This window comes from Perognathus longimembris, chromosome 16, assembly GCF_023159225.1.
Source record: "Perognathus longimembris pacificus isolate PPM17 chromosome 16, ASM2315922v1, whole genome shotgun sequence".
Classification (NCBI taxonomy): domain Eukaryota; kingdom Metazoa; phylum Chordata; class Mammalia; order Rodentia; family Heteromyidae; genus Perognathus; species Perognathus longimembris.
In genome coordinates, this window is record NC_063176.1 from 10,850,473 (window position 1) to 10,868,747 (window position 18,275).

At 33.0% G+C, this 18,275-nt stretch overlaps 1 protein-coding gene across 1 annotated transcript in view; it reads right to left on the reverse strand.

Annotated features, from left to right (window-relative positions):
* Window positions 1–7,779: 7,779 nt before the first annotated feature.
* The window catches only part of Tecrl (trans-2,3-enoyl-CoA reductase like), a 51,417-nt gene continuing 40,921 nt past the window's right edge, over window positions 7,780–18,275 (reverse strand). The window contains exons 8-12 of the mRNA XM_048364456.1: window positions 17,612–17,655; window positions 13,797–13,854; window positions 10,195–10,280; window positions 8,707–8,752; window positions 7,780–7,907 (exon numbers count right to left, since the gene is read on the reverse strand). Of these exons, the coding sequence (XP_048220413.1) occupies window positions 7,780–7,907; window positions 8,707–8,752; window positions 10,195–10,280; window positions 13,797–13,854; window positions 17,612–17,655 (362 nt within the window). The remainder of the gene's footprint in view (window positions 7,908–8,706; window positions 8,753–10,194; window positions 10,281–13,796; window positions 13,855–17,611; window positions 17,656–18,275) is intronic.

Sequence of the window (18,275 nt, forward strand, 5' to 3'; positions counted from 1 at the left end):
CCAAATGACACACTACCTGAAATATAGCTAAACAAAAACAAGAACAAAAAGGTTGAAGAGGATGGGTCAAATGGCCCAGCACCTTCATAATAAGCCTGAGATCCTGAATTTAAAAACTCAGTATCACCAAAAGATAAGCAGTGTGAGCTACTAGACACCACCTCTGCCCTCTGCCCAGTGTAGAGTTCCATGCAAAGTTAGTGAGCATCAAGATCGAGAACTCTGAAGCCTGTTTCAAAACTTGACTTTGCCAGGGTCTCTAGGTGCCTGCTACAGTTGGAGCGGCTCTTTGCTCCTGTGACAGGTTCTTGCGTGTTCACTCTTTGGTCTCCACATTATTATTTTTTTAATTTTTATTCTGAATGATCATCCTCAAGAAGATCTCTAGGCTTATTGCTTTCAACATGTTCCTTGTCCATCAAGACTTCAAATCCGGAAGAACAGTAGTGTTGTCAGTGAATAATGTGGGTCCCCGGACTTTGGGAGAGGTAAAAAAAATCAGTACTGTAAGCAGTCAAGACTTAACTGCTAATGCTTTTAGTCCTCACAACCCAGCCCCGCCCCACTTGTACCCCACTAAGGAAGCTATGGCACCTATTGGTTGGCAAGGATTCACAAATCCGGTAAAGAATTCATTTCTTTTTGGACAGTGTCACCCCCTCCCTCACTCTCTCCCGTATGCCCCCTCCCCTGCCTACCCTCAAGTTGGATAGTTCATTTTCAGCATAGTGTCTAGGGAGAACCACTGCTGCATTTGATCTCCTTTTGTCCTGCCAGTTCTGTGCACCCGCTTTTATTTTGGTATTTTTAAGCACTATTTTGGGCAGTATGGTGATTGTACTCATTGCATCATGATGGCTAGCATGGTGTGATCCCATTTGAGCATCACCTGTATTTGATCTTTTGTGGGTTATTTTGAAGGAAGCTAGCTTTGCTGTCCAAGCTGGCTTCTAACTATGAATCTCTAAATTTCAGCCATCTGAGTAGCTGCCACTGTGCTTTTAAGTCAGGAATTTTCAATGTAATATTTTAGTTTGTGAAAAAAGAAAAGTTCTAATATTCAGTGTGGCAAGCTCACACTCACAATTCTATTTTTGATGTTAAGTATTTTAATTGCATCAAATAATATTTCAAGTTTGCATAGGGAAAATACTTCATAGTGTGGTAAATTATGTAATTTGATGTAAAAACAATGTATCTTTCTAAATTTAGTACTATAGATCAGTTTTGTACTTCAGTGGTAACTTTTACTCCTTGGTAATTGTTTTACTCATGTGTTCTTGAAGGGCAAATTTTAAATAAAATTTATGCAGAAGTAGAGTAGCTTATAAGCAATTCTGTGTATACATTCATATTTATTCTCAAAACTTATGACAAATGTACATTTTTACAGAGTTTTCTGCCTTTCAATGGCTTTAAGTCTTCAATTCAGATGTAGTAGTAAAAAATAGACTACAGTAAAATAGATGCTTTTGCAAAATTCTATTAATACCTTATTCAAAATGTTCAGACGTGAAGATGATAAGGAAATTCTGTAAAGGATGTGTCTCTGAGCAAAACTGACAGAAAAAAACTCCTTATCTATATATAAATAATGGCCAAGCTGTTGTTTCCTACTGTTTCTGATAAAGGAGAGGTCAATTTTGTAGATGTTTTCTGACAGAATGAGGACTTACATGTTATCCCTGATTAGGTGAATAATGTCCCATGGCATTTTCTGCATCGACACAACTTAGAAATGACACCTCATTTGCTGCTCCACCTGACCTTCCTCTTCTCCTCATATTGTATCTTCAGCTCACAATGGGATTGAAAATATGTCTAAAGCTCCAAAAGTAAAATGCACTTATTCTCAAGACTTGCAAAATAAAAATGAGATAATTATCATTAATGATATGCTTACCTTTTGTTTCTATGAATAAATATAAATATCCACATCATAGCCACTAATGCTTACAAATGCACAGCTGGTATTTGGTTTGAGTAAAATTAGAGTTTAATTATAGATTCCCATTGAATTTTTGGTAGCACAAACTAAATATGTATATATATTTTTTGAATTTATATAATTTTTTACATACTTGATTTTACTTTGATGGATTGTGTAAAACCATGGGAAATCAGTATGCTAAATAATACATTTCCCTGTGTGATTTTTTTTTAGTTTTTGTATCATCTGAAAAAAAATCAAGGAGACAAATGAAGTTTTGAGACTCATATTTATGGAGAAATAGTAAGTCCATTTTTCACACACATAAAACATATACATTGAAAGAATTTCTTCCATTTAGATATATAAATAGATATTTTATATAAAGTAAGGAAAAAGCAAGCAAGAAAGGAACAAAGAAAGAGAAAAAGAAAGAAAAGAAAAATCTAGCACAGCCATATTTACAGAAAAGTGTATAGTCTAAGGTTAAAAATAAACAATACTACATATCAATAAGAAATGCCACAAATAGATTAATTTTCCAAGAAACGTTATATAAATACAGTACTATCTGATACATTTTATAAATATCGCATAGAAAAAATAAACATAAAGATATACAAAGCAGAATTGAACAAGGGCTATATAGGATGAGGAATCTAATTTCAACACTCAATAGAAAAGCAGGAGAGCATGGAGAAAAGTTACATAGCACAATATCAACATCTGATGGGGCAACAATATAGAATTGGTGTAGAAGAACAGTGTGGATGCATTTCTTTTTCTTATTCACAAAAAATTTTTAAAATCTTTACCAAATTGTTTCTTTTTTAAATTTTTTTAAATCCAAAATACAACTGTAGACTTTGAAATATAAATGAAAACTAACAGGATAAACCTAGACTCCTCGTGCATACTCACAAATTGAATAATACATGCCAAAAATAATGTTGAATGCAACAATGCAGAAATTAGGAAATAATTTTACACTTAATGATAATGGATATACTATCCATTGGAACTTGAGTCATAGAACTAAAGCCATGATTACTGGAAATTTTCAGTAGTGGTTACATAATATGTACAACAAATTTCAAAATATGATTCATAAATCTATCATAACTTATGTAACTAAGGTAAATAAATAGTAATGTTACAAGTAGATATTACTAACAGAGAAAATAATGACCTGCTAGTGAAAAATCAACAAAGTCCAACTACTTACAAACAGGCTTACAAGGTTTGATGCCCAGGTAAAAAGAAGAAGTCAAGGAAAAGAGAAAAACCTCCCTCTCTGTAGCACTGACAAGATAACTTCTTCTGGGCCTGTAGTGCTAGCTATTCAGAAGGCTGAGATTTCAGAATCCTGATTTGAAATCAGCCTGAGGAGGAAAGTTTGTGAGACTTTTATCTCCAAGTAACTACCCAACCCTCTCAAAAAAAACCCAAAAACCTGGAAATGGACTTGTAACTCAAGGCTAGAATGCTGGCCTTGGGATAAACAAAAACAAAAAAGAAACAGAAAACCCCTGGGACAGTGCCCTGCCCCTGAGTTCAAGTCACACAGAGTTCCACTCTACTATCTAGACCTTTTGTAGTTAAGTAGGCATTTTCACTGGAGTTAGGAATCTAATTAAAGCAAGCAAAATCACACCAGTTTTATTAATTTTACATCTCCATGTGGATATTTGCAAGAAAATGAAGTTTGAAGAAATGACGTAAGCAAGGTAGTGTTAAACTTTTGAGACTAATTATGGTTTGTTGGTGTGGGAATGACAGGCCAAGTGTTTCACTGGTACATTTATGGAGGAGGACAATCAAAAGATGAAGCTCTCTTCAATGAGTTACTCAGATGGATTACAATCCCAATTATTAATCTCTGGGGATTAAACAATTTCTTTAGCATGATGTAGGAGTTTGTTGCTCCCCAAAGAATCTTTAGGGCTTATAACTCATAGGAAAAGACCTGATGAACTACCATTTCTGAAGTTACAGTTCCTAAAGTGAATTATGTTTGAAGTAATGGATATAGAATGTCAGCATATTTTGAGCTGGCATATCCTTAACTCAATATTTATTATTGAGATTTTCATTCAAATTCCATTGTTCATTACTTTTGACTCAAGGGTTATTTAAAAATATGTTCTTTTGCTTCTGAATGCTTGAGTACAGCTCATTTATTTGTATTACTTATTTCTTATTAAATCCATTGTGGTCTCAGAGTAAGCTTTGTATTACTGAAATCTATTTAAATTTATTTAAACTTATGTTCTTGCTCATAATTCTGATTGGTATTTTATATACTACAGATGATTAAAGCACAATAATTCCTTCTACTTGGAGATTCTATGAAGAAGTTTTAAAAGATTTTGGGAAATAAACCATCTGGAATAGGAACAGAAAGTAGAACATTAACAAAGTAAAAATGAATTTAAAGAGTTCCTTAGAGAAACTCAAAGAAAGATGGTATGAAACAATAAATTGTTTTGTGATTGTTGTGAATATTTCTTGTCTATCTCTCTATCATCCAGCTTTCTATCTATCTAACTACCTATTCATCTATCTGTAGAATGCAAATATTTTCCTAGCACCAGACATAAAGATTTCATTTCTTAAAGTTACAAAAATATATCTTCTTATTCTCCAGAAAACAAGCTTGGTTTATTGTGCAGTAATTATTTAAACACTTCTGAGTTTTATTTTTTAATCACAAGTTTCAAGCACTCTAACAATATTACAGTTTCAAACAAAATTCCTGTTTTACCAGGGACTTTCCTTCCTTCCTTCTTCCTTCCTTCCTTCCTTCCTTCCTTCCTTCCTTCCTTCCTTCCTTCCTTCCTTCCCTTTCTTCCTGGCTCCCCTTCCCTTTTCTTTCTTTTTTTCTATAAGTTTATTATTTGTCAACTTTCTTTTTTAATTCATTTTTTGCTACTTGGGCTTGAATTCAGGACCTGTGCTAGGGAGAAGTTCTGCCTTTTGAGCCATGCACCTAGTCTTGTTGGATTTTTTCTGTTTGTTTGTTTATGTTTTTTTGGAATGTGCTGTGATGTTGCCAAGTTCTGGCTTTGGATGGTGCCTACACCACCCTCAGCTTATGATGGACTAAGGCTACAGGTTTTTAGGCTTTTGGTTTACAGTTAATTTCATAGTTTTCTGAATCATCTCCAGCAATTGCCCTTCTCTTTGGCACCAAATTCATGATGATATAAACATAAGCAAGGTACTGAAATCCATCTATTCTGTGTTAAGTTGTTCTTCAAAAGAACACATCATCTGAAATAATGTTTTCTGAGGATGTACTGATGGAACAAGTATGTAATAAAAATGACATTATTTTACAGGCCTGCTTCATGTAAATGTGGAATTTTTTTATCATTTTGTGGTGGTAAGGATAAGAAACCCCAGAGTTTATGATAATTTTATAACTAACCATGAAAGTGCACTATTTATGCTTTTTGTATGTTGTTCAGTTCAAATTTATTTCTTTTTTAGGAGAAAAATGTGTAGCATGGGGGAATCCATAAGGAAACACTTTTCCACATTAATTTCAACAACACAGCTATTGATATTTAAAGCCCTGAATTTACAATTGAATTTAATACATGCAAACATAGATACATATATACATACACACTACAAGACAACATTAGTGAGAAACAGCTTGCTAGAGATAAAAGATATAGGAAATAAAACAAAGCACAGGCATTATAAGTATACATGAAAATTTCTGAATATGTATATATTCCTTCATGTACAGCACCTTTAAATATCTAAATTAATTTGCATTATACAAGCTTTAAATGTATATATGGTTGCTACTGGATTATACCTGATGTTCTAATATTGATAGAAAAATAATATGTTTATCAGTTCTATATTCTTTGGTGTTTTTGATGAGAAACTTTTATCCTACCTTTTCCCCACACCCCCCATAACAAAGATTCCCTAGTCATACAAAGATACTGCCTAGTATCAGGCAGTATTCAGGTGCAAAATAGAAACTACTCAGTCTATTGATGTGGGGACTTTTCTGATTGATGATCAACTTGATAATTATAATAGTTGTGTGTTGTCTAATGCATTACTGAATCCTTTTAAGGCCATTGAATGATATCAAACTAATAGCCAGATACTGAGCTGATTCTAGATAGTTAAAATTATGAAGTTGAATTCTACATATTTTTAAAGTATACAGTTAGGAAATATAATGATTTTGTTTATTTGCATGTGGGCAATTGTGTGGTTTAAACTCAGGCCCTGGGTTCTGTCCCTAAGATTTTTGTGCTCAAGGCTAGGGCAATAGCATTTGAGCCACAGATGTAATTCAAGCTTGGGTAGCTCTTGTTGCGGTTTGAAAGTTAATTGAATAAACACAACAGGGCCACTCACTAGATGTTATGTGGAAAATGAACTGTAGGTTTTGTGGTTGGGGACAGTAGCGAAAAACTGGGAGAGAGCAAGGGGGGGAGGGGGGACATGGTTCAAAAAGAATTGTACTTATTACCTGACTTATGTAAATGTGACCTCTCTGTATATAACCTCCACGATATATTTTTTAAAAGACATTGTAGAGATCAAACTGAGGAACATACACAATAAATATAATAGTGAACTGTTTTTTGTTTTTTTTTAAAAAAAAGAAAGAAAAGTTGGCCATAAGAATCTCACAAACTTTCCTAACCAGGCAAGATTCAAACCACGATTTACAAATCTCAGCTTCCAGAATAGTAGGATTGCTGGAAATTATGAAGCTTTTAAAGGATGATTCTTTCTTTGCTTGACTAGCTGACTACATATTACCAGATGGCTACTTGGTAAAAACATGCTTATCTTACAAAAATATTTGGAAATATTTTTATCTCATTTAAGAACTTCAATAACAATATTTTATAGCACATGCACTTGATCTGACAACTGGAAATTATCTAGAAATTACCAAGTATAAACAGTGCTAATTTAAAATAGATAAACCTAAAAATTCCCTCAAAATTTTACTTCAGTATTTCATAATTCAGTTATCTCTAATGAATACGTATGGGGCCACTCAAACACCCAAATCAACTGGTTTGGAAAAAATAAATATTTGAAATATGAAAATTAAAATTTTTATTCTAATATGAAATTACATAATTTTGTCATATACTATGTGACAATTATAAATGCATATATTTCAAAATGTATATGTGTAATTTATTTTTGAGAGTATATATATTATTTACACATGTATACTTTACATATGTATAAGTTAGATGAGTATAAACAAGTCATTTACAAATACATGTTTCAAAATGTTTCACATTCAAAAACACTTAATGTCAAAATAAGATTTAAATTGTTATAATTCCAGAATTGTGATATATATGAAGAAATGATACATAAGTATTCATGAAAAAATCACTTTTAACATTTCTAAATACATAAGAAATTAATAACACAGAACTGTAAAGATACATTAGACTATAAAGAAAAACTTATTATCAATATATTGTGATAAAAAATATGATTTAAAGGTCATAACATTCAAAAATGTTACCTCAGTATTCACTTATTTTTATTATCTTAAGAAAATTGGGATGTGAATTACTAATGAGGTAAGAAATTTTGTTCAAAGTTCCAATGCTTGTGGTAGGTAGTCCAAGAATTTTTTTCACTGATTTTAATTATAACTTCATTTCTCATTACTTTAAGACATCTATGTTCAATTTGGATACATCATACAATTGTATAATTTTATTCAGTAAGGATCTTGTTGTTCATGAACTAACAGCATACTAGCCAGTTTTGACCGCATGGTTAGAGAAAGTCACATATTGTGTTTCTTGATATGTTGTGAAAAAACCTTGTTTTATTTACAGTAAAAATGGAATTATTGCTGATTTCCTGTGCAGGTGTGGATTGAATTTCTTCAAGTAAATCTTATGCTTTTTCTGTGCCCACAGAGACATTTGGATACTCATCAGAAGTGTAAAAATCCCAACTAGAGGGGGGAAAAAGGAAACTATTACCCTTCTAAGATTTAGATGATGGCTGCAATGTATTTAAATATAAAAATATTATATATAATCTATAAATGTCTTGCACTTGTTGCAGTTGCTTATCAATGTCTTCATATTCATTGGGTATCATAATATGTTCAAACAGTGTAACTCTAAACTCTATATTGTAACCCCCCATCAATAAATGTTCCCAAATAAAGAATTTTTATGACTGCTTACAACAAGTCCGTAGCCTCTATATGCTTCACCCATGAATTTTCATAATATACACAATGATAGACCACATAATGATTCAAAGTTATTATCATAAGAACAAATAAGGAATGCAATATATGTGTGAATGTACAGAGATCTCATGGAATTTAACTTTCTATTGTGTATTAAAATGCATGTTATTGAAGATGACCTCTCAAATCTTCCCGTCCTAACCTTTAGACTCATTGGAAAACAGCACACCTAGCCTGTGTGCATGTACAAGCAATCCAAACTGAAATCCATGGATTCCATTACATCTTTCCAACAAAACAAAACAAAACAAAAAGTTTTAAGTATATTTAATTTATGTTTCCTTGTTGAGTTTAAGCAGTAGTTATATAGAAATAAATAGCAAATACTATTTAAGTACTGTAATATTAGTAAAAAAGCAACATCAGAATAAAATATGAAATAATTTTACAACAATGTAAATTTTATCTCTAAAGGAACTTAATCCAAGAAAGTACTTCTATAAAAGTGCACTTATACACTTCACTTAACAATTATAATGTAAGTAAAGCTTACCTGGCAGTGTTTGAGTCATTACCGTGAAACTAATCCATGATCCAATCTGTGAAAATAAGTGAATGAACGAAAAAGAACCATGAAACAACATATTCGTCGTTTCCCTCACGGTCTTAAATAGGCATTTTTAAAGCATACACAGTGGAAAAGCTATATGTAGAAAGAAATGTTCACATATGAAAGTTAGAAAATTATGAAATTGTATTATTTCAAAGGTAAGAAAGTGCATCATTGTATAATATTTAATAAACATTCAAATTCATCAATGTAACTCGGGTGCTCGAGGCTCATGGGAAATTGAAACTGGGAGGACCATGGTTCCAGTCCAGTCCAAGTGGGTTACAAAACCTCTCCTAAACTAGAGGCTGGGTCTACGGTGTGCTTGTCACCAGTTCTGGGAGATTCTGCCATTGAGAGGATCTTGGTTTAAGAAAAAATTGGGCAGAAAATTAAGAGATGCCATCTCAATAGAGAAAGTTAGGTGTGTTGACATACAGCTGTCACTCCCGCAACAGGAATCATTAAATAGGAAGATCTAGCTGAGCCTGGTGGCGTTTGAAATCCTAGGTAAATCAGACCTCAGAATTGCAGTTTGAAGTCACCCAGGGCAGGGGAGAGTGTAGGATTCTTATCTCTAATAACTACCAAAAAACTGGAAGTGAAGCTGTCAATCAAATAGTAGAGTGCTACCCTTGAGCAAAAAAATCTCAGGTTCTGAGTTCATGCCCAGGACACACACACACACACACACACACACACACACACACACACACACACACACACACACACACACACAGAGGCCAAAATAAAATGAAATAGGGAATCAGGGTCAGAACGTAAACCCTGATGTCAGAATAAATAGTACACAAAAGGTGGGTGAAAGTGATTTAATGGTAGAGTAACTGCCTAGTAACTATTCAAGCCCTTCTATCACATATACAAACAAAGGAAATATTTTAAAACTATTTATATACAGGTATTCATGGCCAAATACTCCTTCCTGCAGCAAAAATTGTACTTAACATATGTTTTTATTCATGTCTGTAATATGAAGTGAATGTATATTCTGGAACTTGCATTTTCAGTTACGATTTCCATATTATTTATTTATATTTATTTTTACAGGTCCTGTGGTTTGAACTCTGGGCCTGGATCTGTTCCTGAGCAACTTTTAGCTCAAGGATAGCAAACTCTACCAGTTGAGCCACAGTGCTACTTCCATTTTTTTTCTTTTCTTTTTTGTTCTGTGATTAATAAGAGATAACAGGCTTACAGACTTTTTCATGCTAAGGCTGATTTCGAACTGTGATCCTCAGATCTTAGCATCCTGAATGGCTAAAATTACAGGGCTGAGCCACTTGCAAGAGGCTAAGATCTCCAAGTACATTTTTATACTAACATATGATATGATACATGCAAAGCATACAAATGAATATATATATATTCATTATATTATCAAATACTGCTTTACTGACAAATAAAACATACCTCATAAGTGTAGTTAGGACATGAAACCAGGAAAAACATCCATGTAAGAGGGTTATAATTTGGACTTGGGAAACAAGCATTATTTCCTTGTAGAAAAAAAAAAACATTAGTGATATTATACATTAAAAATTTGACTACATGCTTATTTTACATACTATATAATATGTCACCATGTATTTATAGCCATCTAATTTATAAATTGCTCAAAGTTTATGAGCTTGGTAGTATCCAAATTTATGAAAATGGTATGAACTTTTATTTATTCTCAAATCTATAAAAGAGTTTGAAAAGTTAAACAGTAATATCTTTCTTTTACTGTTTTTTTTTTTTTTTTTTTTTTTGCCAGTCCTGGGCCTTGGACTCAGGGCCTGAGCACTGTCCCTGGCTTCTTCCCGCTCAAGGCTAGCACTCTGCCACTTGAGCCACAGCGCCGCTTCTGGCCGTTTTCTGTATATGTGGTGCTGGGGAATCGAACCTAGGGCCTCGTGTATCCGAGGCAGGCACTCTTGCCACTAGGCTATATCCCCAGCCCTCTTTTACTGTTTTTATTTTTTTGTATTGTAAGGGTAATGTACAGATGGGTTACAGCTATTTGAGTCAGGTAATGAGTACATTTCTTTTTGAACAATGTCACACTTCACTTATTTTCTCACAGTTATTTTTTCCCTCCCTAACCCCTGACCACCCAAGTTGTAGAGTTTGTTTCCAACATAGTTTCTAACAAGTATCACTGCTGAATTAGTTCAGACTTTGTCCCATCATTTCCGTGTTTCCCCTTCTCCTCCCTGAATCAGATAAACTTATACACAAAACAAAGTGTAAAACAAAAAAAAAGCGACCAGAAGGGAAATCAACAATGACAACAACAACAAAAACCCAAACTGTTTAATGACAAACCTCTTGTTTCCATTTCATGGAGGTCATTTTGTTAAGCATCATTTTATATAATCAGATACACATACTATTGAGCCCTTTGATCTTCTCTGAAGAATATCCTCCCTTAGGCTTACTGAGTAAATATTTACAATTCTGTTTCATTTGGCCTGTCCAAGTTTAATTGCTTGTCTTTTAGTATCATTTGGGTTTACTTGTGCATTTACAGCCACATTCTAATTATTAAAATGAGGAAACCACATGACCTATGTTTCTAGAACATGTGAAAGACCTCTATCATAAAAAATTAAAAATCTGAGACAAGAAATTGAAGCAGATTTAAGGAAATGGAAGAAAAAATCCCATGCTTCTGCATTGGAAGGATTAACATCATGAATTTGATAACCCTGTCCAATACTCATCAAAGCCCCAACAACATTCTTCAATGACAAAGAAGTAATCCAAAAATTCATGTGGAATAATAGAAGACCCCAAATAGCAAAAACCATCTTTAGCAGGAAGAACAGTGCTGGAGGAATATCAATATCAAACTCTAGTACAAAGACATAGTCATAAACAACAATGACAACAACAACAAAACAGCTTGATACTGGCACCAGAATAGGGGGAGGACCAATGGAATGTAATAGAAGAATCAAAAAATGAGCCCATAGATCTATAGCAACCTAATATTTGATAACAGAATACAATACAGGATAGAAAAAAAAAGACAGCCTCTTCAACAAATGGTGCTGGTAGAATTGGCTATACATTTGTTAGAAAACTGAAGCCAAAACCTTATTGATCACCCTGCACCAGAATCAATTCCAAATTATCAAAGACATCAACGTAATGGCAGCTATCTTGAAAATATTACAGGAAGGGATAGGGGAAACACTAGGGCTCCTTGGCACAGGTTAAAATTTCCTAAGTAAAGATCAAGAATCACAACAAATTAAAAAGTTTGAATAAATGGTATTGTTTCAAACTGATGAGTTCCCGCATGGCAAAGCACATGCTAGCAAGATAAATAAAGAAAAGTCACAGGATGGAGGAAGATCTTTACTAGTTATGCATCAGCCAAGGGCTTCATATCTAAAATATGATAAAAAAAAAAACTCCTCCCAAAAAAATCCTCAAAGAAACAACAAACCAATTAATACATATGCTAAAGACTTAAGGAGAAACATCTCAGAAGAAAAAGTAAGATGATCTACATTGCTGGCCATAAAATACATGCAAATCAAAACACCATTGAGAGTCCACCTCACCTCAGTTAGAAAGGCCATTGTCAAGAAAACTAACAATACAGATGTTGGCAGAGATGCAGCCAAAAGGGAACACTACTATACAGTTGGTGAGGATGTAAACTTGTCCAACATCTCTGGAAACAGTATAGAGCTTCCTTATGACCCGGCATTCCTACTTCTGGGCATTTATGCAATTGATCACAAACCAGGCCACACTAAAGTTACCAGCACAACCATGTTCATTGCAGCATTATTTACCATAGCTTAGATATAGAATCAACCCAGATATCACTCAGTGCACAAATGGACCAAGTAAATGTGGTATATATACACAATTGAATTCTATGCTTCTTTCAGAATGGCATTGCCCTCTTCATAAGGAAATGGGAAGACTTGGAAAAAATATTTTAAGTGATGTAACCTAGACCCAAAGAAACATAATTTACATTTTATGAGCTTTTGACTTGCGTCAAATAGTCTAATCACCTCTACAACTATTTTATTTATTTACTAATATATACTTAGATACAGAGAGGTAGTCATTTCCTTAAGATGTATATAAGATAATAAGTAAGATCACTTTGTATATAATATCTAGATGCAGGAGTGTTGCAGGCTAAAAGTTAGAAATATGCTTTCATAATTTCATCTTTTTTCACAATCTCCTCTGCTACTGAAATATATGTGTTTAAGATTATTAAACACTTCAAAACACTCTTTGTATTAAAGTAGTTAAAATCCGAAGGGAGTTTTATATGAATATCATTTAAATCAGAGAAGTCTGAAAAATCTGTCATAAGTGGATTAAACTGAATCAATATATTTAATTCTGAAATGCCACATAATAATAATCTTTGCTATGAAATCAGGAATACACCTCTCTTCAATTTCAGCATATTGTCATTTTCTTTTTTATTTCTTTATCACAGTAAACATTTTTAAAAATAAACATAATGATTTCAAGTTGAACTTTGAGATGTGACATTTGTAAAGATATGTATGAACTATAAGATTGCTGTTTTATTCACCATACTAAGGTATGCTCAGAGAACTAAACACTGAATCTCTTAATTACAACACAAAAGTCATTATGAAACGTGAGTATGTTGTTTTGAGATTGAAACTGGGGTAGAAATATCAGAGTAAAAAACACATACAAGTACTCTGTAGATCTCAGCACTAATCTCTAAGAAGAAGAAACATGTATGGAATTTAATGCTACTATTGTTTCAGACACCTAGAGCAAGATTTTTTTCCTAATATTTGCATCATTGGTACAGTAATATCTAAGCACATTGCCTTTTAAAGAAATTACATGGAATGTGATTTGATTCAAATATTTAGAAAACAAGGACAAAAGTGAAAAATGCTTTTGTACTCCAGCCAACAATTACTACTGTTCTTAACAGTTGTTGTAAACTATCACAAAACAATTTTTAACAACTTTCAGTCTGAGAATAAAAAGGAAAAGAAACTAACCTGTATGATTAGGATGAGCTAAGATCACATTGATGAAATGATTCCCAGCTTCGCAAATCTGTAAGATACATTAAATAATATCTGTGTGATATTCCTGTGTCTACTAAAAACATATTCTAAAGAAATATCAAACCACATCAATATATTAACTGGAGATTATATACACACATATGACATGTATATATTGTTTATACGTATGTGTAATATAGATGATTGATAGGTAGATAAATAGATATAATACTTATAAGAAGACATTTTTTGACAATGCAGCTGTATGTAGCTGTATGTGAGTTGTGTGTGGGCATATTAAATCCAATATTACTGGTACATTACAAATTAAGAAGATATTTTTTACTCTCTTTGATAGCCAGTTCAATATGCCTCATTAAAAAGAAGGTACTAGTCAAACATGCTAGCATATTCCTGTCATTTCAGCTCCTCGGGAAGGGGATGCAGGAAAACAATACTTTTGAAGCTGTCCTGGGCAAAATTTAAATTTATATTTTTTTAAATTTATAAGTATAAATTTATAATTTAAAATGTAATTTATAATTTCAAAAATAAGCATGAAACGAATTGTTTAGGGTGCATGGTTCAAGGTGTTGAACACTACTCTGTCAGGCCTAAGGCAATGATAGCTTCACAGACACTGGAAAAGGAAGAGGAAGGATCAAAAAGAAAGAAGAAAGGAACAAGGTGGTGAGAAGAGAGACAGCGAGGGGAGACAGAGAAAGAAAGGGAAGAAAGAATAGAAAGAAAGAGGTTTTTTCTTGTTTATAAATTAAAGTTTTATGTAATAACACAAATATCTTAAAGATGCTTTCCTGTGATCTCTTGATAAGGTATATTATATTAGTAATCCTGTTCATAGGCCACCATGATTCTCCAAGATAAGTGGCTTGCTAGCAACTGCTGGGATGGATAATGTCCCCAATTCGGAATGTGCACTATTTGAAGCCTAGTCCCATTTTCTGCAATGCTAACCTTACCTGACTTAACACATTTGTTCCTCACATAAGGGATGTTATGGATAACAGATGATGACATTCAATAATCTTTACTGTTTAGACTCACTCAACTTTTATCTATAGTAAATCCCCAAAGCAGATCATGTTATTGACTCTGTGTCCAAATAGTCTTAAAACATTTGTACTTCTGTTATTTTTCCTTTCAGCTATTGATGTGTGCATTTGTTCAGATATAGTAGTCTATAGGGTTGAATTTCTGGATAACTTACATTAATAACATGGTGAATAAGAGTATGTCTTTTTAACATACTCTAATATGAAAGATATAGACTAAAAGGGATTTTTCACCTCTTCTGTTTTATAAAAGAATTCATCACATTTTCTTTTACAGAAAAAGATTCACAACTATGTGATAAATGCCATTGAACCTATCATCATCATTAATACTTTTAGGTTATAATATAAACAAATATGCCAATATTAAAATTAAATTTGAAGAGCCAGGGAACAATATGATTGCAAATTTTGTACCAAAAATCATACATAATAAATGGAGGACAGGTATTTTATATCCTGAATTTTCATGAAAGGGTAAAATTGAACTTTGGATATTTATTAACATACAGTAGTTGTGCAAAGTGTGTTTCCTTGTGGTATTTTCACACATGCATACCATATATCCCAATCAAAGTCACTCCCTCCATCACTTCCTTCTTCCATTCACTTTAGTTAAAAATTATTCAACAAATCTTTATTTTTTTTACATTAATGCAAATAAAATACCTCAACCATGTTCATCTTTATTCGTTCTCACTATCAAGCCTCCTCCCTTCTGTTGGGACCCAGCCTCCAGTAGAACCTCCGTTATTTCACTATCATTATTAATTTTTAAGTGTGTACTAATTATATCAAGGAATTTCAACAGGATACTTCAGATATATATATATATATATATATATTATATGTTGAGAGGGAATATGGGGAAAATGAGGGAGGAGGTAACAAGTTTTACAAGAAATATACCTACTACCTTACTGTAACTGTAACCCTCTGTACTTCACCTTCACAATAAAATTAAATTGAAAAATATATAAAATCTATACTTGAGTAATCAAGAATCAGCTAAACCATAATTCAATGTAATTCTAATATGTCATTTTCTTTCCAGGTGATAAGCTAATTCTTCATAACAACAGAAGTCTGATCAACTTTAAATGAATAATGTACTGTTTCATTCATTAAAGCAGTGCCAAGCTCAGTAAATGGCAATATGAACTTGGATAAGTATAATATTTTGTGAGCAGAAATTAATCATTTTCAATTGAGATATAGTTTTTGTTTAATAGTGCATTATTCAATGCTGGTCATTACTTTCTCCCTCCTTTCTCTCTAGCAATAGATTTCACTACATGGTTAAACTTTTAATATAAAATGCTTTAAAATATTCTGGATGTAAAATGTGTTGCTTATTCTTTTCAAAAAAAATATATGTTAAGAATTCACACCCACAGGCACTCAGTTATCCTGAATGCATTCAATTATTATGAATGAATATTGAACTTTGCTTTACATATGTAGTCCTGAAGTACAAGTAAGTCTCCTGGACAAGGTGATCTCAATACATTTTATTAGCTCCTTAGTTGCTATATCATTTAACATCATCTAGGTGCTAACATGTACCTAAATTAGAAATATTATTTGTAAAATATTAAATCTCACTTGCATACATATGGTAATTATTAAGAAATGCTAGGTCTAATGGGCTATTTACATTTGTTATCACTGTTTATGTTTTTAGAAAAACCATAGGAGCTCTCAGACGACTTGTGATTCTCTACTTGCTGTGAAATGAAATGACATTCATTGTTTTCACTTTTATATATATTTTTTCATATCCTCAACACTATCTATCTGTACTTGAAACCACAAGCTTTTCTCTCTTATCTTATTTATCAAGAACAGTAATGAAAGAAAAATTTGAACAAGGGAGGCTGAATTCATGAAGATTTACTGTGTATTACAGCTAAATAATTTTGTGCTAATGAAAGAAATGTCAATAAAGTAGTGTAAGCACATAGACTTGTACATACTTCAATGAAAATGCATGCTTGCTTATAGAATGATGTGAAGAATCATATGGAAAAAAATCTGAAAAGACCTGAGATCCTGAATAAAATCACCAGGAAAAATAAAGTAGAGAGAAGAAAGGAGGAAGGAAGCAAAAAAGGCAGGAAGGGAGGAAGAGAGGAAGGGAGGGAGGGAGGGAGGGAGGGAGGGAGGGAGGGAGGGAGGGAGGGAGGGAGGGGCAGAGAGAATGAAAGGAAGGAAGGACAAACAGAAAGGACAAAAGAAAAGAAAGAAAGGAAGGAAGGGGAGGGGAGGGGAGGGGAGGGGAGGGGAGGGGAGGGGAGGGGAGGGGAGGGAAGGGAAGGGGAGGGAAGGGAAGGGAAGGGAAGGGAAGGGAAGGGAAGGGAAGAGAAGGGAAGGGAAAGAAAAGACACAAAGAAAACATTTGCCTTCATATTGAGTTAGCTTGATTTAGCATTCTTGTTAAAAGAATTTACTTTCAAACTTGTAAACATTTTTGTTCTTAAAAGTGTGGAAGTTGTTAAGTGTGGAGATAATAGGAAGAAGTAGTGACTGCCCCCTCCAAATATTTGCTACATGTTAATTCTTGACTATATTAAAGAAAGTTATTTCACTTGTTCCATAGTATATGATTTACATATTTATCATATAAAATAGATTACATTAATCACATAGAAATTCTTCAAATACAATGTATTTTGTAAGCTTAACAGTAACAAAATTGAAGTAGAAATATCAAATCATATTTATAGTACCTACCAGAAAACTGATAGCAGACACTGTGATTTGCCTGTTTCCAAATGCTAAACAGTAGGAAAAGAAGATATTATGAAATGAAAGTTGTATTTTTCATAGTTATGCAGTCTGCAAAACATGCAGACACATTTCCAACTACTATTGGATATAACTATTCTCGAACAAATGATACTGTGTATATTCCATCTTCTCTACAATGACTAAAGTGTCTTTAGGATACTGTTGTAAATTCTATGTTAAGTAAAAGCACTGATTATATGGCCTTGGGAAATTATATACCTATTCTTATATTTTTGTCTATAGTAAGAAATAGTAGTTGCTTTTGGACATTGATCTTACTACACTGCCTCTTTTGTAGCTGGGATTACAAGCATGAGCCACTAACTTTTTTTTTTTTTCATAGAGCCCCACTGATTTTGTTTGTGGTAGCCTTGAACTTCAGTCCTATCTCTACCTCCAGAATTAATAGAATTATATGCATAAGCCCTGGCACTTGCCTGTAAATTTATACCTTTCAGCAAATTCCCTTTTAACCACTGACTTACACACATTTGTATTTGATATAAGAAGGTAACCTTTCCACAGTTCCTTTTATAAAACAATATGAAATAAACATATCTAGGTATAAAGGTTTAATACTTTGTATCTTATGATAATTATTTAAAAT